Here is a 27,311-nt window from a genome sequence, read left to right as displayed (position 1 = left end):
GGGATCAAGGTGCCTGAAAAGAAAGATGCAATTTGTCTTGCATCCAAGTTCGTGGACTCCCTGAATTTGTGCTGACACCCGATGGGCCCAGGATTCAGCTCACACAGAGGCCCTCAAGCCATGGAGAGGCAGTGAGGATAGCTAGACAGCTAGCTGGTCACCCCACTAAACCAGCCCAGAGGGCTCACGGGCTAAGCTAGCTGGCATTGGCTAGCCAAGAGCCAGAGAGGTAGGTGCCTAGTGGCCTCCCTAGTTAACGATTAAACTGCTTAGCTACTCGGCCAGCCAGCTGGCCAGCTCCTTAGTGGGTTAGTGGTGGGATCCCTTTAAGCTCCCCGGACTGCTTGGGCTTCTCAAGCAGAGCAGGGTGTGGCCACCAAGGGCTGTCCGGCTCCCAGGTGCCAACCTGTTAACGGCGGGAGGGTGGGTGACCAGCCGGGAGCCGAACAACCGGTTTGCTGGGTGTCTGCCCTCCCTGCCTTGAAGAGCTCCTGGGAGCTCCGGGCTGGCAGAGGGCGGGGCAGCCAGGCCACATTCCCCAGGAGGGTATCTCATGGCTGCTGGCGCCCCGGCCCCCACTCCTGGCTGGCGGAGGAACCCACTCCCCACGCCACCCTCCCACCTCAGCCCCCTCCTGTCAGCCACACCTTGTTACCAGGACGACACCCCCCGCACCTGCCCCACGGCAACCTGAGCTGGCTTCCAAGGCCGGGGAGCAAAGGGCGGAAGCTGGTGCATGCGTGAGGGCTGGGGACACCTGAGTCAAGGGGGCAGAGCTGGGGACACCCACGTGGAAGGGTCTAGAGTAGCTGCCCAGCCCTTGGGGCTCTGAAGCCGTCCAGCCCAGTGACTCTCTCCACAGTCTCGGTTTCCTTCTCACCTCATTACAGAGGTTGTGGGGATTAAGGGAGATAATGAATAAAAACCAGCCAGCCCAAGGCGTGGCCCATAAAAGGCACTCCAAGTGTGGATCCCAAGACTCTCCTGGTACCCATACCCTGGGAGCTAAGCGCTCACTCAGACTTCGAAGCTGTGTGATCCTGGGCTTCCCACTGTGTATGGGATTTGCCCTCCCTGAGCCTCAGTTGCCAGCCCTGGAAAATGGGCTTTTAACCCTGACCACCTAGAAAGATTCTAAGCATGGTGTGTGCTCAAACATATGGGTTCCCTTCCTGCCTAAAGCATCGGGGCAAAGGGACTGAGACCCTCAGGGACTCCAGGCCAAATAGGGAATTAGTGGCAGAAATGGGTTTCCAGAGGTCTGGACACCATACCCACTGGGCAAACGCTGGCTTCCCCATCATTCGCCAGCCAGTCAAACCAATACCTACAAAGCCCGGGCCTAAGACAAGCAGGGTGTAGCTTGATCACACCTCTAACACTTTCTGGCTGATGGCTGCAGCAGGCACCCTGAGCTTTCTGGAACTCACTTTCTCATCAAACGGGGAAAGGAACAGCACTTCCACATAGGGTGGCTGGGAACCAACCACAGGCTGGTCTTGCACGTACACAGCATGACAAGGGCCCTGGAGGACCACGCACGCTGTTAACTACTGCAGGGCCAATGGCTTCCCCTCTCCCAGGTGGGGGAATGGGTGCTAATTCCGACCTCACAGCCATGTGTGGAGAGGGGAAACCAGGCACTCACTAGGTGCTGATGGTTATTCTTCAGGCCCAATTAGCTTCCTGTCTAGTCTTGTGAAATCTTCCATCTCGCTTCCATTTGTGAAATCCAGGGGAATGGTTTGGGCTGAGCGAGGCCTCTTCCCCAGGGTTTGCAAACACGAGCGAGGACTCAGCGGGGGTCTGTGTGGCCTGGAGAAGGTTCCCAGCCCCATTCAGGGCTAGACAGCCCTCAATTCTAACCCCGCCACTGCCACCTCAAGCCGGGGGACCCTAGCCCTCCAGCCACGGTCTCCTCCTTCCCAAACGGCAGTCAGACCTCATAAAAATATTCTGAGCTTGTGATTTGTGACCCTCAACAGGGCGGATATTGGGGCCGCTCTGTTTATTTTTATATTTTGATATATCTCATCACTGAGTTAAATGTTTTTATTACTCCCATCAGTTTCAACGGGTTTTTTTCCTCCCCCTAAATATAAAACAGCACCTTTCCTTTGAGGGTGTTAGCTAGGTATTTAAAGATTTTTCTTGGGGGGGGGTGGTCAGTGCAAGGTGGGAAGACCCCAGCTCTCTAAGCTGCTGTTCGGAGTGTGATTCTAAGGCTAGCGGCCTGGGTTCAAATCCCACCCCGACTCCTTCCTGTCTGGGTGACCTGGGATCCAAGTCACTTGACATTCCTGAACATCAGGTGACAACAGCAGTCCCCAGCCCAGAGGTGTGCTGATAACCCACAGGTAGCACTTAGAACAGCACTTGGCACATGGTAAGGGCTCAATAAATATTTGCTAGCCACCATTATTATTATTTTTCATTATTATTGTCGACATTCTTTGTCAATCTCTTTAATCCTGTTTGCTCTAATAACGCTCTGGCTGCCCATTAGAACCACCCTGGAAGCCTATTAAAAATGCCATTGTCCATGCCACAGCCCCGGAAAGCCTGATTTAAACTGGGGAGGGTGGGGATTGGGTGCTAATACTTTTAAAAAAATTCCCCAGGTGATTCTAAGTGCAGGGGCAGGCTTACGAACCACAGCCACGGCCCCTCCCTACTCCACCTGTTCTCTGGAGAGCTTAATAATGTGAGCGATACTCAAGGCTCAAAAGACAGGCGACCACCAGAGTCAACCTCACCATTGTCAATCCCATCTTTATCTTGAGAGGCACCACAGCAAAGGGATGGCACCTGCCGCCGGACCACCCAGGTCCACCATGTCCCCCTGGGTGACCTTGGTCACGGCACTTGACCTTTCTGGGCCTCTGCGTTTGTTCTGTCTAAAACAGGGACAAAATGCTTTCTAATTGGGAGAGTGTATTGAGACAAGACATTTAAGAGTGCCTAGTGCCTGCTTCATAAATGTCAGTGTTTATTGTTAGGAAATCTCTCCAGGCCTCAGTTTCCTTTTTGATGAAATGGAGCTAATAACAGGCTCTGCTCTGTGTACAGTGAAAGGAAGTGAATTAATATATGGAAGGGAATTTAGGACAGGGCCTGGTGTGCAGTTTTCCACCCTCGGTGATTGTCATTAATTAGTATGACAGACCCATATCCCTTTCTCAAAACGCTTTGATGTGTTCTATTTGAGAATTTGGAATTTTTCACACTTTAGGAAAACAATAAGGTGTATGATATTCTGGGACACCCTCAGTGGCGTCTGAGGCCATTCTGGCAACCTAATAATTTATAATTTGGCCACTACGTGTGGGAATAGTCGCACAGCGCAGGATCCCGAGCAGAAAGGGCTTCGCGCTTCTCATGCTGGGGGCTGACACCCAGCTCCCCACCCCCGGGGCCATGCCCTTCCAGCGGGGAGCCACTCACGTAGATGAGGCCCGAGTAGTACCGCTCACGGAGATTGTGCAGGACGGAGGCCTCGTTGAGGCAGGTGAGCTCGGCCATGTCCTCGGCCTTGCTGAACTTGGGCGGATTCATGCGCTGGATCTGGTCCCGCGGCAGCCGCAGCCTCCGCCCGCTCTCCGCCAGTTCCACCTCGGCCTCCACCTCGCCCTCGTGCCGCAGGGCTGCCGCCTCGAACCCGTGCAGCTCCGAGGGTACCCACACCAGGCGCCGCGCCGTCCACTCCACCTGTGGTGAGGTGCCGGAGCCTCCGGGTGAGCCACCCGCTCCTGGGCCACTGGGCGCGAACAGATACGGCTGGGCGGCCTCCGGCACCGGACCGGGCCTGAGAGGCGCCTTCCGCCCGGGCACCGACAAGGTCACTGCCGCCATGGTCTGCAGGGGAGAGAAGGGTGGTGGTCAGCCCAGATCACACCCCACCCCCTACCCTGGGCAGTCCCCACCGCCTTTCTTCACCAGACCTCTTTTTACACATCTGCAAAACGGGCCCACAGACCTCCTTTACCAATTCCATTCATTCATTCAATAATTATCTAATAAGCCTGGCTGGGCCAGGCATCCTTCAAGGCATTGGCCATACAGCCAGGAAGAAGCGCGCAACAGGGGCGCCTGGGTGACTCAGTGGGTCAAAGCCTCTACTTTCGGCTCAGATCCTGATCCCAGGGTCCTGGGATCAAGCCCCGCATTGGGCTCTCTGCTCAGCAGGGAGCCTGCTTCCCTTCCTCTCTCTCTGCCTGCCTCTCTGCCTACCTGTGATCTCTGTCTGTCAGATAGATAAATGAAATCTTAAAAAAAAAAAAAAAAAGAAGAAGAATAAGAAGAAGCGAGCAACAGATCCCTGCCTACATAAGGCGTTTGCATTCTAGTCCAGTGCTGTCCAGTATGGGAGCCACTGTCCCATACAGCTACTGGGAAGTTGAAATAGAGAATCCAAACTGAGACGGGGGTTCTAAGTACAAGATACATAGCAGATTTCAAAGACTTGGTACAACAAAAAACTCATTAGTATTTTTTATATTTGGTGATTGATACATTGCAATGATAGTTATTTTGAATATACTGGGTTAAATAAAATATATCATTAACATTAACAACCCTTGTCCCTTTTGAGTTTTTTCCATTTTTAATGTGGCAACTACAACATTTTAAATTACACAGTTGGCTTGCATTCTATTCCTACTAGATAGTGATGCTCTAATGCCAGGAGACAGATAAAAAGATAAATAAGTAAATTATATAGTATGTTAAGGGTGATAAATGCCAAAGAGAAAAAGAAAGCAGGGAACAGGGGATGTTAGGATTGAGGGCTGCTGCAGTTTTAATGGGGATGGCCAGGGAAGGCCTCTCTGATGTGGTATTTGAATAAAGACCTGAGGGAGATGAAGGGAGTGAGCCATGGGAATGTTGAGAGGTACAGCATTCCAGGCTGGGAGAAGAGCCAGTGCAAAGGCCCTGAGGCAGAAGTATGCCTGTGTGTCTGTGGCATTGTGAGAATTCAGTGTGGCCAGAGCCAAGTAAACAAGGGGGAAGAGGTGGTAGGTGAAGTAAGATCGGGGACCAAGAGCACCAGACTGGGCCATGAAGAAGACATCAGCCTCTTAGATGTGAGCCCTAGGAAGGCGTCAATCTGATCTCGGTCACTCAGGTTCCCTGATCCCTCTGGCCTACCCCACAACTGCAGAACAGACTCAAATCTCATGCCTTAGTTATCAGTTCCTTCCTTCCCTGCAACCCCCCTTCCTTTTCTCTATGATGAGGAGAGTGGCCCCATTCATTTACTTCTGCATTCACTCAACATTCACTCAACAGGCTGTCCAGATGCCAGGCTCTGCCCGGAGTGAGAGTCTGGGGACCCTGAGATGCTTCAGATGGGGCCCTGCCTTGAGAAGCTCCTGGTCTGGGGGTGAGGCACCTCTAGTCTCAGTCGGCCACAACCCGGTGTGACCTGTGTACTGTAAGGGAAGCACAGGGTGAGCCAGAATGGGCTAGACCCCTCCTGGCCCTCAAAGGCCCCAAAGAGCAGCAGCAAATAGCCCACACCAATTTCAGGGCAGTCTAAGCACCAGTCACGACAAATGCCCTCTCTGTCCCTGCCTGTGCCCTGTTCCTGAAGAAGTCTGCCTCTATTCTCCCCTCCCACTGCAAACATCTGTACGAGTCACAGGAATACCCGAATCTTTGTCTCCCCCACTCAATGTTTCTGCCTCTGCCCTCCAGGACCCCCACCTCCAACGTACCCACACACCCAGCTCCCCCTGAGACATCCCCACATCTGTCCCATCAGGCTCTTGGCTCTCCCTCAGAGCCTCTCCCACCTGGAAACTCGCCTGCACACCACACATCCCACTTTCACCCATAGCCCCTACACAAGCCCCAGCCCTTGGTCCTGGCGATCTCAGGCCTCAAACGGATGGCTTCTGCCCTCAAGCAGCAAGGTTCTCCCCCCGACACACACACCCCCACTCCCCAGGCTCCCAATTGCCAAGGCTAACCACCGGCCTTCAGTGCAGCCCTGATCCACCCAGAGCCAAGCCCCATCCCCGGGACTTTGCCCCTACCCTCACCCTACCCCACCCACCAACTTCCCTCTCCAGTCTGTGGCCTTTGACCAGGAAAGGTTTGGGAATTTTTGTAATCCGCAGGCCCTATGCCTCCCCTCCCTAGAGCCAGGATTCTGGGCCCCCAGTCCCTCCTCCCTTGGACCCATGAGCCCGGGGACCCCCTCACCTTAGGGCAGCTGGGCTAGAGGTGAGGATGACCGGACATCCAAATCCTGAGGACTGACAACAGCCCTGATTGGGTGCGGGGGGGGGGGGGGGTGCGCAGGCCTTGGCTCCCAATGGCTGAGCCCCTCCGGCAGCCCCGCCCTCCTTAGCCGGCAGGATCACCTCTGCCTGGGCTCATTACTGTCACCGGGACAGGTGCTTTCACCTGCCCTGGGAGGGGCAGAGACTGCTGGGCTGGAAAAGGAAAAGGAGCCAGGGATCCGCCCCTGGGGCAGGGGCTGGGCCCTTGGCATCCAGCCCTCTGACCTCAGCCTAGTGCTAGTAGTATTCAAGAGTCCCCTCAGTGGCCAGACCCGGAAATCTGAGCCCCCAGCCCCTCCTCCCTCAAACCCAGGGGTCCGGCCCCCAGCCCCCTCCTCCCTCAGATCCAGGAGTCAGGGCACCCAGCCCTTCCTCTCTCAGACCCAGGAATGCGGGCCTCCAGCCCCCTCCTTCCTCAAGACCAGGAGTCGGGCCCCCCAGACCCAGTATCCCGGTCCCAGTGCCTTTGTCCCTCAAGGCCTAGAAGCCCAGGCTCCCAGTGCTGTCCTCACTCAGACCTGGGATTCCTGGCCCCCAACTCCCCTCCTCAGATCCAGGAATTCGAGCGCCCAACCCCCACTTCCCGGAGACCCAAGCGCCCTGTGGCCGCCCCCTTAATCCGCGAATCCTCGGGGCTACCTGGGGCCGCCGGCCGTGCGGGAATCCAGAAGATGGGGAGGGGGCACCGGAATCCCCAGGCCGATTGAGCTCTCAGGTGCGACTACCTCCGCGGTCCAGCGCGGGGCGGGGCCACGTCGCGTCACCCGGAGGGAGCCCAGCTCTGATGTCACTCAGCACCTGCCCGGCTCGGGGGGGGGGGGGGGGGGGGGAAGGGGGCGGGTCCTGGAGCTGCTAAAGCCCTTCACAGGAGGATTGGGGGGGGGGTGGACGGAAGAGTCCTCTGAAAGGTGGGCTGCAGTGGCAGCCCCAGGCGCCCCTCCTCCTCCCGGGAGGCTAAAACCAAGGACACGCGCAGCGGAGAGGGCTGAAGACTCCGGGGTTCGAATCCCGCTCAAGCTTTCTGGGCCTCAGCTTTCCTCTGAGTGAGTTGCGGCCAAAGAAATTAATAAGATGACGTGGGAGAAAAGGCCCCCAGCCCAGTGCTTAATAAACAAGCAGTGCCTCGCGACATCATCTGATCTTTCTGAGCCTCAGTTTCCATAACGCCAGAAATGGGACAACACAATCCACAGAGAGTATTCAGAGTACCAAAGAAGACCACAAAGTGTTATTCTGGCCTCCAGAGCTTCGGTTTTCTCATAGGTGGAATGAGAACTAGGGAGGGGTAAGCGCCTCTAATCTGTGCCAGTGTTTTTCTACGTTTAGAACAGCTCTCCGGGTTTTAATTCATAGAATGGTCTCAAAAACCAATGTGAGAGGCACCTGGGTGGCTCAGCTGTTAGGCATCTGCCTTCAGCTCAGGTCAGGATCCCAGGGTCCTGGGATCAAACCCCGCCTGGGGCTCCCTGCTCAGCGGAGAGTCTGCTTCTCCCTTTCCCTCTGCTGCTCCCCCTGCTTGTGCTGTCTGTCTGTCTCTCTCTGTCAAACAAAACAAAACAAAAAACAATATGATGGGGACGATCACCCTCCCCATTTGTCCAACGAGGAAAGTGAGGCACGGAGAGGGGAAGTAATGCGCTGAAGGGCACAGTCAGTAAGAGGGAGAGCTGGGATTCAAGCTCATACCGTTTTATATCATTCTAAAGAGGAATCTGGGTACTCAAAGGGATCAGTTTCCTCTTCCTCGTTGGTTAACTCTATCGAACCTGCTTCCCCATCTCCACCACAGGGCCACAGCCGTCCTTAGCGGACTATTATGAGATTAAAAAGGTTAAGGGACCCAGCACACAGCCTCCAAAGTGTTAGTCGCAACCCCGTCTCTCTTCAGTCACTGCCTCTGTTCAGCCTCAGTTTTCCCCTCCCTGTAAAATGGGTACAGAATAACCCCTCTCGAGTTAATATAAATTTACTTGTAAAAATAAAAGCGCCCGAGTACATGATAAGTGCTCAAATATGTCTTTCCCTACCCTTCTGTCTCTGCAAGTCGTGACCCCTGTCTCTGGGCTACAATTTTTACACGTGAGAACCGAGACACGTTATCTGGAGGCGGAGGGCTGAAAGCCATGACTCAGGTATTAGAGCGTCCAAGGTCCCAAAGCGAGCCTCAGTTTCCTCGTCTGCGGAATAGGCCCGGGACCCCCAGGGAGGACCCGGACCCGGCCTTTCACACAGTAGGAACTCGAGTTGGGGGTGAGTGTAGACGCCCCGCCCCCCCCCACCCCGCCGCTGTCCCGCTGAGTGCCCAAGGTGAGTGGCCGCGTCACCGCTTCTCCCCAGCCGCCTGCGCCGGCCTTCGGGGCTCCTGTCCGAGGTCCCTAGGCTCCAACCTCCCCAGGCCCAGTCCCGCTCCGCCACCTCCGGCGGGCTGCGAGCCCCAGGCACTCACCGGCTTCCAGGGCCGTCCTGAGGCTTCGGCCTGGGGAGAGAGAGGGGCGGGCCCACCAGGAGAGCCCCGCCCACATGAGCACGGCAGGGGCCAATCGGCCCCCGCTGCGACAAAATACGGCCCCGCCTGTGGGGGATGCTACCACCAATCAAGATCAGAGGCTGGCGGGCCGGACCAATCAGAAGTTGTCGGAGTGTGCCAGCCGTGGGAAAAGAACGGCGCCGGAGTGCGGAGCCAGGCAGCGCGGTCGTGGGCAGGACCCCATGCCTGACGGGCAGGGGAGGCAACCAATGGCGAGCTGCGGGGGGCGGCCGGGGGCGGGAGGCCCGCCCGAGGGACACCGGTGAATGCACCGCTTTGTGCGTGCAGCATGAATGGGGGCCTTTGTGAGGGCCGGCGTGGGGGGGCAGCTGGAGGCCGGAATGCCTGGGTCCCTCGGGAGCCGGCGGGCAGGAGAGACGGGAGAGAGAATTCACTTTTGTGGAGCTCCGACCGCGTACCAGGCCCTCTCTCGGAGGTGTGGGCGATACCGTCGGTAATAATAATGATCATTTATTGAGTGCCCAATGCATGCCAGAAGCTATGCTAAGCCCTTTACCTGCATGATCTCATTTAATACTTACAACTACCCCTTGGAATTAAGATCATCATCTTCCAGATGAGGTAAACCCAAGCTTAGAAAGAGGGTGTTAATTGTCGAAAGGCACGGAGCTGGCAGGTGGCAGAGCAAGGGCTTGGATCCTGCCAAATTTGACTTCAGAACTCGTGCGCTTAACCACCATGATATACCCAAATGGTAGTTAATGCTTCCCAATTTACAGATGGGAAAACTGAGGCTCAGGTAAAGACAGATGACTTTCCAAGTTCACAAAGCAAAGGCCCCACTGAACCCTGAGGTGGAGCCCACCTCTGAAGCTAGTCTGTTGCTGGAAAGCCCTGCATGGTTGATTTCTGAGCCGTGTCCCCGCTTTATGGGTGTGTACCAAAGCTCCTGAAGGAATGAACAGCTGGGGTGGCCTGTCAAATTGTATTGAGACTGTACCCCTCCTCTGCTCAGAAACTTGTGCTTCACGGCTCCATTTCAGTAAAAGCTGAAGATCTCACTGTGGCCCATAAGGCCCTGTGTGATGTGTCACCTCGGGCCCTCTCTGATCTCACTTCCCTCTTCTCTCCCTGTCACTCCTCTCCAGCCACCCTGGCCTCCTGGGTGTTCCTCAGTTCCATAAATACTCCCCATGCATGGCCCTGCCTCAGGGCCTTTGCATTTGCTGTTTCTTCCAGCAGGAATCCTTCTTCTCTCCCCCCACCCCACGCCAAACCGGGTTCTGCATGAATATCTGCCTCTCCTCCAATGTCAGGTTTCCTACAATGTCACCTGCTTCAGCAGGCCTGTCCTGATAATTCTGTATAAACCAATTCCCCTTGTCACTCTCTCCCCTGACTTTGCTTTGTTTTTCCTCATAGCACTGGAAGTATTTATGCATTTATCTGTGTATCATCCGTCTCCTCACCAGAATATAAGTCCCAAGAAGGCAAGGGTCTTTGTATTGTTCAGTGCTAGATCCTCAGGGCTTGGCATACAGTAGGCGCTCAAGGTTTTGTTGAATCCATAGTAACAAATCCTTGCATTGTGTGAACTAAATGAATTAATGCATGCAAAAAGCTAGTGTGCAGCTGACATCAGGAAAGGGTTGAATAAACAGTAATTATTATTACAGTTGTTACTCATTGCCCTACAAACCCTTCTGATAGCATGCAGGAGAGAAACAACAACAGAGAGAGAGAATGTCTACCACGAGGGAAAGAAGCCAGAGAAAGGGAAAGGTTGAGAGGTAAGAGACAGGGATCAAAGATGCAGGAAGAGGAGATGGAGTTGGGGTGACAGATATAGGAGCAAGCATCCAACACCCAATGCATTTACTTGGCAATGGCAAAGGCCATTATCCCCATTTGACTGATAGAAAACTAAGGCACAGATGTCCTAAGTACTAAGTACTAAGTACACAGATGAAAACCTGTGTACTTATGGGCCCCAGGGAAGAATGTGTGAACTGGGACACCACAGAAATTCAAACAGGAAAGGCTCTGGCACTCGCATTCTAAACATATTCTGCCTGATGACTGGTGATGTCATCAATGCCGGTGAGGGTTAAATCTACCTGGCAACTGGTGATGTCATTATTCCCACTAAGGGTCTAAATTGGAGATGTCTTTAGTTCTCAATCTGTAGGGTAATGGATGACATCACTGACTGGTAATAATGAGCTTCCTTTTGCTGAGGATGTTCTGTGAGCTGCATGCCTGTACTAAGTGAGCACTTTAATAGCTGGTGATAGATATTTAGCACTTACTATGTGCCCGGCACAGTGCTAAGTATATTAATGTATTAATATATTTGTATTAAATGTATTACTGTATTAAACTCTAAGTATTAGGTACTAGTGTCATACCCATTTTACAGATGAGGACACTGAGAGAAGGCAGCCCAAGATTGGATAGCTAGAAATCATCAGAGCCCAGATTTGAACCCAAGCAGTCTGGCTCCTGTGCTTGGAATATGAATCACTCTATGAAACTACAGGAGAGTGGCCGGGACCCAGGAAACCAATTCAGAGCCCTCCATCTGTCTTCCATTCCAAGTCTGCCACTGAGGGTCCTCAGGAGAAAACCCAAATTCATTCCCTTGACAGTCAAGGCATCTCCACCAGGCATCCATCTCCACCCCGCACTAGAATTGTTCCCATTAAGTTGTGAGCCTAGGGCTGTCAGGGGCCAGATATGACTCTACTGTGGGTATAGCAAAAGCTGTACTACAGAGGGGACTCAGAAAGTAGGGGTGATAGAATATCAGGATGGATGTATCAGGGAAAAAGGAAATGGGAACAAAGAAGCATTCCAAGTTCCCAAAGAGAGGGATTTCCGCAGGCCGGCAGAGACCTTATTATTCTTAATTCATACTTGCCTTGTTATGCAGAATCTGAATAATGGGCAGCACAGGTGTGGGATAAAAGTCATCAGGGAGCTAAGTTCATGGACCAAAGTAAAATGTTGGAGCTGAGAGGGGAGGAGACAGGAGAACCAGCGAGGGGGTTGCTCTATGGAAGAGAATCTAGGGGGACTTTTTTGGTAAGATTTTATTTTTAAGTAACTCTACACCCAATGTGGGACTCTAACTCACAACCCCAAGATCAAGAGTCACATGCTTTACTGACTGAACCAGAAAAAAAATTGGGGGAGCAGCTCCTGTGCCTAGGGGGAATAGCGGTTTTACTTTCTCTTTTAATTGATTTTTTTTTTTTTACTTTTTAAAGAGTTATATATTTATTTGTTTGTTTGTTTATTTAGAAAGCAAGCAGTGGGAGGGGCAGAGGGAAAGGAAGAGAGAGTGTCAAGCAGAGTTCCCACTGAGCACGGAGCCGGTGGGACTCGATCTCACAACCCTGAGATGGCAACCTGAGCCAACACCAAGAGCCACGGTGTTCCAAGTCTTACTAGTGAAAAAAGAAGGGACAAAGAGCATGCTAAATGTACAATGGGTCCTGACTATAATCCTGCCTGGGACCTTTTCTCTCTGTGGTAAGGATCTGTCTGAATGGTTCCAGTATTTTATTTTTGGTTGCTGGGCTGTTGTTTTCCTGCATGTGACTCAGAGCTAGAAGTAGCTCTGAGACAAGGGCATGCTGGCGGCCTCTTGAGGGTCAAAGATGAATGACGGGTCCAGTTCTGCAACCGCAAATATTTACTGAGCGCCTACTATGTGCCAGGCCTATTCTAAAGCAGGAGTCAGCACACTTTTCTTCTGGAAAGGGCCAGACAGTAAATATTTTCAGCTTTGAGGGTCACGTCATCTCTGCTGTAACACTTGGTGCCCTTACAGCAGGTCAACCGCAGTAGATAATGCGTAAATGATGTGTCTGGCTGTGTTTCCCTAAATCTTTGCTTACACAGACAGGATGTGGGAGGATCTGACCTGTGGGCCAGAGTTTGCAGACCCCTGTTCTGGAAGCAGAGGAAATGGAGGTTACAGGGACGTAATCCCAGCCCTCATAGAACTCAGAGCACGATCTACTACACACAGGCAGAGAGAAACTGCTCACACCTAAGTTAGATCCCATCCTTCCTCTGCTCAAAATCCACCCCTGGCACCAGTCTCACTCAGTTGAAGCAAAGTCCTCACCGGGGCCCACAGGCCCTACACCATCTGGCCCCCTTTGTCCCCTCTCTGACATCATCTCCTGCCATCTCTCCATGGCTTCCTTTGCTCCAAACACACCCTACTCAGCCCTGCCTCAGGGTCTTTGCATATGCCATTCTCTCTACTGGTATGCTCTTCCCCTAGCTAACCATGTGGCCCCCTCCTCTCTTTCTAGTCTTTGCTCAGATACTACCTTCTCTGTGAGGACATTTTTGAGCACTTTTCCCCCTGGACTCCTGATACCTCTCACCTGCTCAGCCTATTCTTTCTTTTCTTCCTTCTTTCTCTCTTTTTCCTTCCTTCCCTTTTCTTCCCTTCCCTTCTCCTCCCCTCTCCTCTCCTACCTTCCCTTCCCTTCCCTTCCCTTTCCTTTCCCTTTCCCTTCCTTCCTTCCTTCCTTCCTTTCACCATAGTATCCTCCATCCTGCCAGTAGTTTGCTTATTACATTCATTATTTATTCTCTGATGCCCCCAACTAGAATGTCAGCTCCGTGCTGGTGGGGGTTTTTGTCCGTCTTGCCCTCTGCCATCCCCAGTGCCTACAACAGAGCCTAGCAGACAGGAGATGTTCAATACACTCTCGCTGAATAAATGAGTGTGTTCTGGTGGTAGACACAGACTGAACGAGCAAACATATAACTATAGAGAACATTGGCAAATCAGGGTAAGGAAGGGCTATGAAGAAAAAGTCAAAGAGGATGCAAGAAGGCATGGGCCTGGGCTATTTTTAGCAAGGGAGTCAGGGAAGGTTTCTTGAGGTGGTAACATTTGGAATAGAAGGATGATGGGACAGTTGGTACTCTGAGTCAATGAATGAATGGACAGGTGTGTAACTGATGGGATAAATGAATAATTGGATGAGCAAATAAATAAATGGATAAATGAGGAAATGGATAACTGGATGGGGGGGATAAATGAATGAATGGAGTGTATACACGATCAATCAATAAATAAATGGGCAGATGGATGGAAGAATCAATTAATGCATAAATGGACCAACAGATGAATGAATGGACTGATGGACAGATGGATGGATAATAAATGGTCTTTCATGCCCCCGTACCTCTGCATATGCTATACCTTCTGCTTGTTCTTCCTTCTCTTCATCTCTCTACTCCAGGAACTCCAGGCCAACTTCCCAAGGCCCAGTCTTTGTTGGGTGTATAAAAGGCTCCCTAATCAGGGCACCTGGGTTTTTCAGTCAGTTGAGTGTCTGACTCTTGGTTTTGACTTAAGTCATGATCTTGGGATGGTGAGATCAAGCTCTGTGCTCCATGCTCACCAGAGAGTCAGCTTGAAGATGTTCTCCCTCTGCTCTCCCCTCCATAAATAGATAGATCTTAAAAAAAAGAAAGAAAAAGGCTCCCTAGTCTCACTCCACTCCCACCCTCTGCCTGGCCACCATATCCTCTCCCTCATATTGATGCTCTGATCACACTCGGTTAGAACGATCTGTCTGCTGGTAGCTTCGCAGACCCAGCAGCCCCTCTAGAGCTGGACCTGACTCCAAGTCATGTCTGTGTTCCCATCATAGCCAGCATCCCACTGGTACATGAAGTGAGGAGGGTCTCCAGAGGTGTATACTGTGTCTATGGGGAGGTATAAAGTCTAGAGTCAGATGACTCTGACAACATTGCTGTCTGTGGGGGGATGTACAGATCTGAATCTGGGACTTGCATGTGTTGGGTGTCTCTGAGTGAAGGGCCTCCAAAGAGGCAGGTCTGTATATCTTGCATCTCACCTGGTCCTCAAAATACCCAGAGTCCTGGATCCATAGACTCCTCCATGCTGTGTGATCTTGGGCAACTGCCTTTCCCTCTCTGGGCTTCAGCAAATGGAAGGAATCAGACAGCCAAACAAGGCCCTTGTTCAATGCCAACCTTCTCAGAGTCCTCACCTACTCGCTTCCTTCTTGTGTTGCTGCCCGGATCACCCAGGATTGTATCCCTCTCTGCCTCCTCTATCAGCTTGGAGACTTTAGAGGACAAGTCTTGGGTTTGGCCAATGTCCCTGATACCAGTATCTCCACAATGGTCAAGGTGAGATATGTTGGGTTCCTGGGATCTCCCAGCACAATATCTGGAAAACATGATGCCTCACAAGAACGTTGTTGACTAAGAAAATGAATGGATGTATGACTTCTGTCACCTGCCGAGCTCCTATTATACTTCTCAAAAATTCCCTCCTCTGAGAAGGCCTTTCTGACTCCTCCTGCCTGGCCAGATAATAACTGTTCATATTTTTATGATACTTGTTATGTCCTAGGCATCCTAAATGCTTTCTTATACTTATATGTTGCATCATTTAACTCCCAGCAAGCATCGAGAGTCAGATTCTATTGTTTCTCTCCCTGCTATAAACGAGAGAAATTTCTCTAACTTGCAGAATACAGCCGAAGTGATGGGATGTCACTTTCATACTGAGGTTTTAAAATACTGGGACCTCTATCTTGCTAGCTGACTCTCTCCAGGTGGTCTTGACAAAGCAAGTGGCCACATTTAAGGCCGAGGGGCAAGGAAGGGAGGTTGGTCTCTAGCCAGCAGCCTGAAAGAAGCTGAATCCTGCCAACAACCATGAGAACGAGCACAGACTGACCCTTTCTAGCTGAACCATGAGATGAGTGCTCTCCCAGCAACGCTTTGATTATGACTTTGTGGGAGTCCCTGAAGCAGAGGATCACTACAACTATTTTTTTTTTTCTATTTATTTATTTGACATAGAGAGATCACAAGCAGGCAGACAGGCAGGCAAAGAAAGATGGAGAAGCAGGTTCCCTGCTGAGCAGAGAGCCCAATGTGGGACTCGATCCCAGGACTCTGGGATCATGACCTGAGCCGAAGACAGAGGCTTTAACCCACTGAGCCACCCAGGCGCCCACTACAACTATTTTTAAAAAACATTATTTTCTTTTCAAGTGAAAACTACTTTAATTACATAAGATGGGGGGAGGGAATCAAACATTAGGATAACATTTCACCTGACCAGCATCCTACATCTCCCTTCCAAACCACACGTACCCCTGATAATATTGGGTGTCTATTCGTCTTCTAAAAAAATCTACTACATAATTTCCTGTTTCCTGACCTACAGAAACCATGAGATTACAAATGTGTGTTGTGTTAAGTCATGTAGTTTTGTCCATTGGGGGATCATTTGTTATGCACAGATAGAGAACCAATACAGGTTTGGGTATTAAAGCACGGAGAGGTGAAGAAACTTGCCCCTGATCACACAGCTAGAAAGGGGCAGAGCTGGGATCTAAACTCAGGCTGCCTGACTCGAAAGTTCATGCACGTAACCATACTGCTCTGATGCTTTTTAAGCCCATCACACTCACACAAATATTCTAGGCATCTCTAGCCTTTACAAATGTCCCTAGCACTCTTCTCTGGGCCACCTTACCTGCCTAGAACTCATGTATTCACCGCCAGTCAGACAGCCCTTCCAGGACCTCCTGCTCCCACTCTGGGGTCCCATAGCTCCGCCCCTCCCCTGTCCTACTCTGACTCCCCTGGGTCATCCCATCTGGGGCTGGCACTGCCTGGACCTCAAGACTGGGAACTCTGGAAGGCCCGGACTGGATCCGATTTAGCACCTTGTCCCTGTGTTCCCCAACATGGAGCCAGGTGTGCTAGGATCTGCCAGAAACCGTGACTTGTTTATGATCAATTTCATCCTTTACCAAGTACATATGTCTCTGGAAGAGGGTGCTAATTATAGCTGCCCTTTCCTGGGAGCCTGTATACACCGGCTCCAGTTTAAATCTTTTATACACATGAGCTCATTCAGATGGCACATCAGCGCTGGGAGGCGGGCTCTGTCGATGGCCCCATGTCGCAGAGGAAGGAATCCTGGCTGGGAGCAGGGAGCCTCTCATCCACTGATACTCTGTTCCTGAGTAGACCCCCCGCCCCCAAGAGGGACCCACTACCATGACCTCGGGGTCACCAGTCCCCAGTCTGCACCCTGGACAGCTCACTCAGAAGGCAGGTTCCTGGGCCCCACCTCAGACACACCAGCTAAGGAGATCTGGGAAGGGCCTGGGAATATGCATTTTTACAAATTCCCAGGAGATCTCGTGGCCCCTTGAGTGTGGTTCTAGATCACACTCAATCCAAAACACTTGACATCATCCTTAATTCCTCTCTTCTCCTTAACCCCTCCATCCAGTCCAGCCGCAGGGACTGTCGACTTGACCTTTGGAATGTATCCGGAGTCTGACCCCTTGTTGCCATTGCTCCAGTTTAACTAACCTGCCATTGTCTCCTGCCTGGACCCCTGCAGTCACCTCCTCTCTGGTCTCCCTGCTTCAGCAACTTGCCTCCCTTGGGCTATTCCCTAGGTCAGCTCATGCCCCTTCTCTTCTCAGAGCCCTCCAGTTATTCCCAGCTCATTCCAAGTAAAAACAAAGTGCTTACCTTGACCACAAGACCCAGAAGGATACAGCCCCCTCCCCTCCTTGATCTCACCTCCCTCCCTCTCCACCTTACTCCCTCTACTCCATACATACCTCCTTGCTGTTCCTTGGACACACCTAGTATGCTCCCACCTCAGGACCTTTGCACAGGCTGTGTCCCCTCCCAGAATCCCCATGGCTCACTCCCTCTATTCCTTCAAGTCTTTGCTTAAATGTAACCTTGGCAATGAGACCCTGGCCACTTTGTTTAATAGCATACCAGCCCCCAGGTAGCCCCGATCTCTTTCACCTGCTGTCCTGTTTCTGTTTTTATTTTTTTATTTTTATTTTTTTTAAAAGATTTTATTTATTTATTTGACAGAGAGAAATCACAAGTAGATGGAAAGGCAGGCAGAGAGAGAGAGAGGGAAGCAGGCTCTCTGCTGAGCAGGGAGCCCGATGTGGGACTCGATCCCAGGACTCTGAGATCATGACCCGAGCCGAAGGCAGCGGCTTAACCCACTGAGCCACCCAGGCGCCCCTGTTTCTGTTTTTAGAAAAAATATTATATAATTTACTTATTTCCAACATATTATATCATTTACTTATTTACTGTGTTTGTTATTTGTCTGTCTGTCTTTGACTGTAAAATACCACCCTACAGAGGGTGTGGACTCTGCTTCGTTTACTGCTCTGTTCCCAGCACCTGACATTTGCACACAGTGAGTGTTCCGTAAATATCTGTTGCGTGATTGAAATAAACCCTTTAAGAAATTCTGCTTAAGGATGCCTGGGTGGCTCAGTCAGTTAAGTGTCTGCCTTTGGCTCAGGTCATGATCTCAGGGTCCTGGGATGGATTTCTGCATCAGGCTCCTCACTCAGCAGGGAGTCTGCTTTTCCCTCTCCCTCTGCCCCTTCCTAGGCTTGTGCTCTCTCTTGCTCACTCTCTCTCCCAATCTCAAATAAATAAATAAAATAAAATCATTTTTAAAAAATAATGAAGATTCTCTCTCTCTCTCTCTCTCTGCCCTTCCCTCCACTCACTAGCACTCTCTTTCTCTAATAAATGAGTAAATCTTCAAAAGAAAACATGACTATAAAAAAAAAGCAAGGAAGGAAGGAAGAAAAAAGAAATTCTGTTCAAGGGGTGCCTGGCTGGCTCGGTTGAAAGAGCATATGACTGTTGTGATCTCACAGTCCTGAGTTCAAGCCCCCGTTGGATATAGAGATTACTAATAATAAATAAATAAACTTATTTTCTGTGTGCTCTGTATTTTACTTGATCTCTTTTAGCCTATGCTGATTTATAATACAGAATAATAAATAAATAAACTTAAAAAAAAAGAAATTCTGCTCAAGCTGGTAAGATGATGGGAAACTTTTGCTTCCTGGTTACTTTTACAGGCTGCTTGCATTTTCTAAAACAAAAATCATGACCTTATAACCAGGAAGGGAGAAAAGGCCACTGAAGCTGATTTTTACACATTATTTCCTTTTCAGATTAAAACAATTTTAATTACGCAAGGTGGGAAAAAATTCAAGTAAGAGGGTAATGTTTCCTTTGACCTGCACCTTCCTTCCCAGGTCCCCTTTCAGATGGATCACCTCATAATATTTTGGTGTGTACTCTTCCAAAAACACATACTATTTATTGACATCTGGGAGCCCCCACCTGTGTTTGTAAATAAAGCTTTATTGGCACAAAGCCACGCTCATTGCCTGATGCATCTATGGCTGCTTCCACGCCACCAGGGCAGAGCTGAGGAGTTTTGCTAGAGATTATACAAGGCTCGAAGATGTAAATATTTACTATTATATACTTTACAGGAAAAGTTTGCCACCCTCTGATTTATATAGATAGATAAACAAGTAACTGAAAAATATTTCCTGTGATTTCTTGTGTTTAGGAAATAGGATCATACTTGGTATACTGCAATTACTGTTCTTTTTGTTTTTTAAGATATTCATGTGTTTACTTATTTGAGAGAGAGTGAGAGCAAGAGAGATCACAGAGGCAGAGGGAACAGACTGGTCGCTGAGCAGAGAGCCCGATGTGGGGCTCAATCCAGGATGCCAAGATCACAACCTGAGCCAAAAGCAGATGCTTAACTGACTGAGCCACCCACGGTGCCCAGAACTTACTTTTCTTATTTAACAATATGTCGTGGGGAACTTTCTGGACCCCTATATTTAAGTTCACTCTAATCTTTTTCACATCTGCATGGCATTCCAACATCAGTCTGTAGGACCATTGACCTGTTTCCGAAAGGGGCTTTCCATGGTCTTCCGTCGTGCCCTTCTACAAATGACAATCCAGCAAACACCCTTCCTGCTTCTTCATGCACATGCACAGATATCACTGAGTCAGCATATAAAGCAGCTAAGCATTTCATACATGTTGCCAAACTGCCACCCACAACAATCCTAGTTTCCTTTTCAGGAAAGAAACCGACCAGTCAGGTATTTATGATGGGCTAATCTGCCACAGGTCCCATACCTCCAGGAGGTCCACCTGTAATTTCCTGACCCTCGAACACACTCAGTTTTTGCTCAATCCTTTGAACTGACTGGTCCTTCTCCACCTTTGTCTACCTGGCGAAATGCTGTGAGGGCCTCAAGATCCAGCCCAGATGATCAGATGGACTTTTGTGGCATTAATTGTGCACTGATCCCAGAGCCCAGCAACCGCATTTCCAAGTACCCACAGAACTCGAACTCAGGTGATATACGAAGGTGTGTCCAAAACTGACCAAGGCCGCCTTGCGGGTGGGACTGGGAACACAGAGACCATCACGACCACGGGCCCTGCTGCTTGGGGAGTGGGTAAGTAAAAGGGAGTGGATTCCCCCAGGTGTTCTAGAAGCAGTAAATCAGTGTTACGTATGACAATGGGTGACATAACGCTGAGTGGAAAAAGTAAGAAACAGAACTGGGTCCCACGGCACAATTTAAAAGATAAAATGCATCTTTCATATCAATGTAGAGGATAGAGTTACACAAAGCAGACTGGCTGGTTTGCAAGTGTTAGCTCGTACCCAGAGAGGCATGAACGCAACGTGTTGGGTTTGTCCAGGAGTGGGGCCGGTGGACCGAGAGGGTGGGGGTAGAAAAAAGAAGGAAAAACAAGGATACGGACAAAGGACAGCAAGACAAGAACTGAAAATATGACATAACTCTATGTGCCCAGCTTCGCACACACCCATCAACAAAGGATCCATCTCAGGGGTCCCTCTCTTCTTGGAGAACCCCCAGCCTTCCCCCGCCAGAAGCAGTCACCCCGGCTCTCAGTTCCCACCAGCGCCTTTGGCTGCCTCTGGTAAATCATGCATTTCCCTAGACTGAGACTCTGTCTCCCCAACCATCACACACATAGTCTGAGGGCAAGAAACCAATCGGTGCCTCGATTTTCCTAATCCACAAAAAGGGGAATCATGACAATGCTAAGAGTATCCACCCTAGTTGCTGGAGGGTTAAATTGATTCCTACCCTGTGCTTAGTGCAGGGATTCTAGCATGTTGCAAATACTCGATAAATGTCGCCAGCTATTATTATCATATTAATATCATTGCTATTATTGAGATGGGCTTCCCGACATTGGGAAAGGTCTCCCCTCACCCCCCAATGCCTCCTTTTCCAGGAAGCCTTCCAGGATTTCTTGTAAGGAGCCCTGCGCATGATGCTGTGGCCCCTCATGGGCAGCCTCTTCCCCCAGGTGCGGGCATTGCCTGCTCACCTGCTGGTCTCTCCCACCGGCCTGGGAGCTCCTCAATGGCACAGACCTGAATTGGGTCACCTTGCCTTCCTTGGATCCCAGCATAGCCTCCAGTGTCTCTCAGGCCTCCGGAATCATCTGCCCACCTGAACGGAACACAGGCTGGGAAAGCAGATAAGGCAGGTGTATAATTAACGAATATATGACAGGCTGTATATGTTAACAGCCTGGTGACAGGATAGAAACTGTAAGTGCTGAGAGTCCCAATCTGGTTTCAGATCACCTCCTGTCCCCTCCCCTACCGCTCGCCTCCACGTTCCCTGCACTCCAGCCTCGTGGTAGATACACCTGCCCCAGGACCCACCTCCAAGCCTCAGCCCAAGCCAGGCAGTGCCCTCACCTTGGGATGTCCTCCCTGCCCCTTCTCACATGCAGACTGTGGCATGAGATGAGATTTGCACATTCAGGGCCCACACCTAAGCCTTGGGAGCCTGCCTTCCCGCACCTGCCCTCCCTGCCTTCCCGTTCTTCCCTCCTCCAGCAAATAAAACCCAAAAGCTCTTCCACAGAATCATTGCTGTTTTTTTTAAAGTCAGGCATTTTGAGGTATAATCCATATGCAAATGTATAATTATATCACAGACACCTATATCAGGGAAATTCGCCCTTTTTAGCACACGGTCCTGCGGGTTCTGATAAATGGAAAGAGAGGACCAAGGTACAGGGCAGAGCCATCAGCCCTGAAAGGCCCTCGTGACATTTGTCTGGTTGCTGAAGTCCGCGGCGGCTGGGGCTCGATATGTGAGCACATTCGTGTCTTTCTCTTTAAAAACAAAACCAAAAACGAGGGCACAGAACTCGACAATGCGGATGTATCCAAGTTTATTCCAGCCAATCCATGGTGGTGGGGGGGTTGATGGGCACGTAGGCTGTTTCCAGGGTTTTCCTATTATAAACAAGGAGACGAGAGGAAAGATGAATGTTCCCACTGAATCCTTCTTGTGAACACAGACCAATTGTTTCTCACTAGGGTAGACACTAACAAGGCTGATGGCTCTTGGGATGTGCATTGTTCCGTAATATTTTACTATGAAACATCTCAAGCATGTAGAAATGTTGCAGGCAGTGGCGGGGGGGAAGTGCCCAGTGGACACAGGGGTAGCCCCTGGCTACATTCTACACTCGGCATTTTCTGTATTTATTTTATGACAAATATATCCATGTATCCCTCCCTCTATCTCAGCGGTTCTGATCCAGGGACAAATCAGGCCGCTCAGAGGACATCTTGCAATGTCTGGAAACAGACTCTTCTATTGTGATGGACTGTGGAGGGGAGGAGAGGTGCCAGGCCCCATCCTACAGTGCTTGGGACGGCCCCCATGACAAAGAATGACCTGGCCCTAAGTGTCCATAGTACCAAAGCTGGGAAACTCTGCTGTCTCGCCACTCCTTAGAATACTTCGCAGACTTCAGACACTTTAATTCTAAATAATTCATCACACATTTTATTAGCTACAGTTCATTCTCGTTTTATGGTTCCCTTTGGAGGTAGAATTCACAAACAGTAAAATGTAAAGCTCCTAAATATACCAGTCCATGACTTTGGACAAATACATATACAACTATTAGAAAATACAGGGCAGGAGTGCCTCCCTGGCTAGCTGAGTCGGTAGATGGTGCGACTCTCAATCGCGGGGTTGTGAGTTCGAGCCCCATGTTTGGTATAGAGATGACTTAAAAATAAAATCTTAAAAAGAAGAAGAAGAAGAAGAAAATACAGAACATTTCCACACCCCAGGAAGTTACCTTTGCTCCTTCCCTGTCAATCCCCACCTTCGTCCCCACCTCACCACTCCAGGCAACTACTATCCTGATTTTTATCACCATTGATGAGTTTTGTTTGTTCTCGATCTTTTTATATATGGAATCCCAGTGTGGGTGATCTTTTGTGTCTGGTTTCCTTCATTCTGCAAGACGCTTTTTTTTTTTTTTTTTTTTTTTTGAGAGAGAGAGAGAGAGAGCACAAGCAGGTGGAGGGTTCAAGGGAAAGGGAGAAGCAGGCTCCCCACTGAGCAGGGAGCCCGATGCAGGGCTCCATCCCAGGACCCTGGGATCATGACCTGAGCCAAAGGCAGCAGTTTAGCTGACTGAGCCACCCAGGTGCCCCTGCAAAATGGTTTTGAAACTCATCCGTGTTATTGTATGAGTCAGTTATTTGATCTGAGTACTATTCCTCTGTATGAATGTACCCATGGCTTTATCCATTTTTCTGTTCGTGGATAGCCGGCATATTTGCAGTTTGGGACTATTGTGAAGAAACCTGCTTCCAATACTCTTACACCAGTCTTTCTGCAGGTGTACATTTTTATTTCTCTTGAGGAAACACCTGAGTGAAACTTCTGAGTCATGAATTGGTGTGGGTTTAATTTAGAAGAAAATGCCAGACTTTTCCCCCACGGTGACTGCGGCAGCTTGCCATTGTTGCTGTGACAATTTCCCACAAACTCAGTGACTTAAAACAGTAGAAATCTATTTCCTTCTAGATCTGGAGGTCAGATATCCGAGGTGGGTCTTACAGGGCTAAAATCAAGGTGCCATCAGAACCATGCCCCTTCCAGAAGGTTCTAAGGGTGAATTTGTTTCTCTGTCCTTTGCAGCTTCTCAAGGCTGCTTTTATCCCGTGGCTCATGGCCTCAGCCCTCCAACATCTGCTTCAGCCAGCACATTTCCTTCTTCTGACCCTGACCTTCCCAATTCCTTCTTACAAAGACCCTTGTGATGATACTCAAGATAATATCCAGGATGAAACCCAAGATAATTGCCCCAACTCAAGACCCTTATTGAATCTCATCCACAAAGTCCCTTTTACCACATAAAGAGATGTTCACAGTTTCTGGAGATTAGACTGTGGACATCTTTCTTATCAGATTATTATTATTATTATTATTACTGGATATTATTATATGATTAGATAGCATTGTGATGGGATAAGATGAGATGCGATGCTTTTCTTTTTCACACCAACAGTGTTTGAGAGTTCCGGCTGCTCCCCATCCTTGTGACATTTAACACTGTCTAATATTCGCCATTGTGGGTGTGTTGTGTCTCGCTGTGGTTTTTAATTTGCACTTCCTTGAAGACTAATGATGTTGAACATTTTCTTCATGTGCTTATTGGCCACTTGTAATTTCTCCTTAGGGAAGTGTCTATTCAGATATTTGGCCCATATTTTGAATCAGGTTGTTGGTCTTTTTTCACTGCATTCCAAGAGGGATACATGCCTTATTTATTTCTTTGACAGAGAGAGACAGTGAGAGAGGTAACACAAGCAGGGGGAGCTGAGCAGGGAGCCCGATGTGGGACTGGATCCCCAGGACGCTGGGATCATGACCTGAGTGGAAGGCAGATGCTTAATGACTGAGCCACCCAGGCACCCCACCTTTTTTTATTTGACTCATTCACTTTATACTCCCGACACCCACACAGGAAGTTCCCAATGTACCCCTCTTTTTTATTCTTCTCTCCCTCTTCAGCTCCCACTCCCCTGCGACCTCAGCAATCCTTGAGACTTTGTGCCTTTAGGGAAAACAAGGCAAATTTTTACAGTTCCTGGGGAAAGGGAACCTTAGTTTTGGGGTCACACTGTCCAACATGGTAGCTGCCAGTCACATGAGTCTGTTCAAGTTTCAATTGAAACCTAAATTGAAAATTAAAGTTCCTGGAGTTTCTGGCTGGCTCAGTTGCTGCAGCGTGTGACTCTGGATCTGAGTCCTGAGTTCAAACCCCAAGTTGGGGTCAGCGGTACCCTTAAAAAAAAATTCAGGGACACCTGGGTGGCTCAGTCAGTTAAGCTGCTGCCTTTAGCTCAGGTCAGATCCCAGGGTCCTGGGATCGAGACCCACCTCAGGCTCCTTGCTCAGCAGGGAATCTGCTTCTCTCTCTGCCTCTACCTGCCACTCTGACTGCTTGTGTGCGCTCTCTCTCTCTGACAAATAAACAAATAAAATCTTTAAAAAAAATTCAATTCCTGGGCGCCTGGGTGGCTCAGTGGGTTAAGCCGCTGCCTTCGGCTCAGGTCATGATCTCAGGGTCCTGGGATCGAGTCCCGCATCGGGCTCTCTGCTCAGCAGGGAGCCTGCTTCCTTCTCTCTCTCTCTCTGCCTGCCTCTCAGTGTACTTGTAATATCTCTCTGTCAAATAAATAAATAAAATCTTTAAAAAAAAAATTTCAATTCCTCAGTCTTGCTAGCCATATTTCAAGAGCTCAGGAGCCACACGAGGCTGGTACCTACCATTTCCAAGGCACAAATAAGCATTTCGATCATCACAGAAAGTTGTGTAAGTTCTACCAGGAAATCAACCCGTCTCTTACAGAAGTAACTGCATTTCCTAAGATGACAGAGATGCATTATTGTGCCAGACAGCTCAGCCTTACCACTGGGGGTGAGGAAAAGAAGAAAGAAAGAAGAGGCAAGAATGAGGGAAAAAACATCCAACCATAATAATAATAGTCTGGCACTTGGTAGGTACTCATTAGGTTAAAAAAATACACACAGAACTGCCAGCTAATGAGTATTTACTGAGTGCCAGGTACTTTCTTGACCATGTTATCTGACTTATGTTTATCCTCAGAGAAAGAGGAGGAGCAAGAGAAAAAGACACTCCAGCCAAGCCCTTTCTTTCCCAAATTGCAGAGGGATTAACTCTTAACTTCCACATACCACTTGGAGCCAACCATCCAGGAAGTCTTTCTCCCTTCCTTCATTTCCTTCCCTTCCCTTCCCTTCCCTTTTCTTTCCTTTTTTTTTTTTTTTTAGGGAAATCTTTCTTAAATATGCCATGCACATTGGGTATCCCAGCTGGCTCAGCTGGAAGAACATGCAACTCTTGATCTTGGGGTTTTGAGTGCAAGCCCCATGTTGTGTGTAGCGTTTACAAAAAGAAAAAAAAATGTGCCATATACTTACACTAAATGGGGTTTATTATCTTTCCTGCCAAACCTGCTTTAATACCTGTATTCTCCCTCTTGATAAATGGCCTCTCTGTATATCCATATATCTAGGTTAGATAACAAGAGCACCCCCATCACTGTCTCTCTCCTCGTTCAACCCTCCCAGCAGCCCACCCCCACCCTGCCCTTCTCACCATTCTCTTGGCCCAGCCTCAATTCAGCCATCCTTCCCTCCAACTTGAACACTTACCCTTCCAGGTTTCGAGGTTCTCCCCTCTGGATTGTCCCCCATATGGCACCAGATGGTCTTTATAAACCCAGAGCTGATCCTACTCGTCCCCTACTCACAGTCCTCCCATGGCCCCCCAGTGCTTCTAGGACAATATCCCAGCCCTTCAACTGGCACCGGAAATAATCGCTTTCATCTTTGCACAAATACTGCTCCCATTACCCAGAATTCTCTCCCCCTTCCCTCGTGAACTCCTATTCATCCTTCAAATACCCGACTCAAATATCCCTTCTCCCAGGAAGCCTTCTCTGACTCCCTCAGACAGATCAGTATACACCTCCTGTACCCCTGACGTACCCTTCAAGAACTTAATCACCCACTGGTCTCTCTCCGTTGTGAATCCTGGCTACCTTTCAATCTTCCTCATGAGAGTGTGACATTCCAGCAGGGAAAAGTCTTACTCATCTTGGTTGCCATAACCTCTTGGAAAGGGCCTGGGCATCTAGTGTGGGCGCTCAGTAAATGTGTGTTGGAAAAAATAATAAATAAAGTTAGCATCAAATGAACACTGTAAAAAATAGTAAGTTTACAGAGGAGACACTAGAAAGTGCCTTCAGTAAGTAATCAAAATGAATATGATTGGTCACGGGACCTCCCAACATCAGGGGCCTTCTGACGTCATGCACCAAGAAGGACATGGCATCACTTCCACAGTGTTCCTGCCCAAAGCACATAACCTGGATCTAATCATAAGGAAAACATCAAACAAATCCAAACTGAGGGCCATTCTATGAAATAAATGGCTTGTACTCCTCAAAAGGGTCAAGGTCATGAAAGACAAAAAAAAGACAGAAGCATCACATGTTGGAGAAGACTAAGGAGACACAACAACTAATTGTAATGTGAGATCCCAGATCAGAAAAAGAACAGGACTGAGATATCAGGGAAATTTGAATAAGGTTCGTGGGTAGGTTCACAGGCAGTTTACAAGGTTAGTGTCATGATTTCGATCATTTTACTGTGGTTATGTAAGGGGTTAACCTTTGGAGAAACTTGGGTGAGAAATTATGGGAATTCTCCACATTGTTTTTGCAA

The 27,311-nt window shown here is 49.5% G+C and overlaps 1 protein-coding gene across 7 annotated transcripts in view; it reads right to left on the bottom strand.

Moving 5' to 3' along the window:
* MYH14 (myosin heavy chain 14) overlaps positions 1–27,311 on the bottom strand; it is a 102,491-nt gene that overhangs the window by 74,105 nt on the left and 1,075 nt on the right. For 2 of the 7 annotated variants that reach the window (XM_032325766.1, XM_032325767.1), the window contains exons 2-3: positions 21,058–21,198; positions 3,445–3,855 (exon numbers count right to left, since the gene is read on the bottom strand). In XM_032325766.1, the coding sequence (XP_032181657.1) occupies positions 3,445–3,855; positions 21,058–21,141 (495 nt within the window). In that variant the 5' untranslated portion in view covers positions 21,142–21,198. Of the gene's footprint in view, positions 1–3,444; positions 3,856–5,216; positions 5,363–6,207; positions 6,441–6,926; positions 7,079–8,733; positions 8,821–21,057; positions 21,199–27,311 lie in introns of those variants that run through there. The other 5 variants (XM_032325769.1, XM_032325772.1, XM_032325773.1 and 2 more) reach the window with 5 other exon arrangements.

Source organism: Mustela erminea, chromosome 19 (assembly GCF_009829155.1).
Source record: "Mustela erminea isolate mMusErm1 chromosome 19, mMusErm1.Pri, whole genome shotgun sequence".
NCBI lineage: Eukaryota > Metazoa > Chordata > Mammalia > Carnivora > Mustelidae > Mustela > Mustela erminea.
This window is presented reverse-complemented; position numbering and strand designations above follow the sequence as displayed.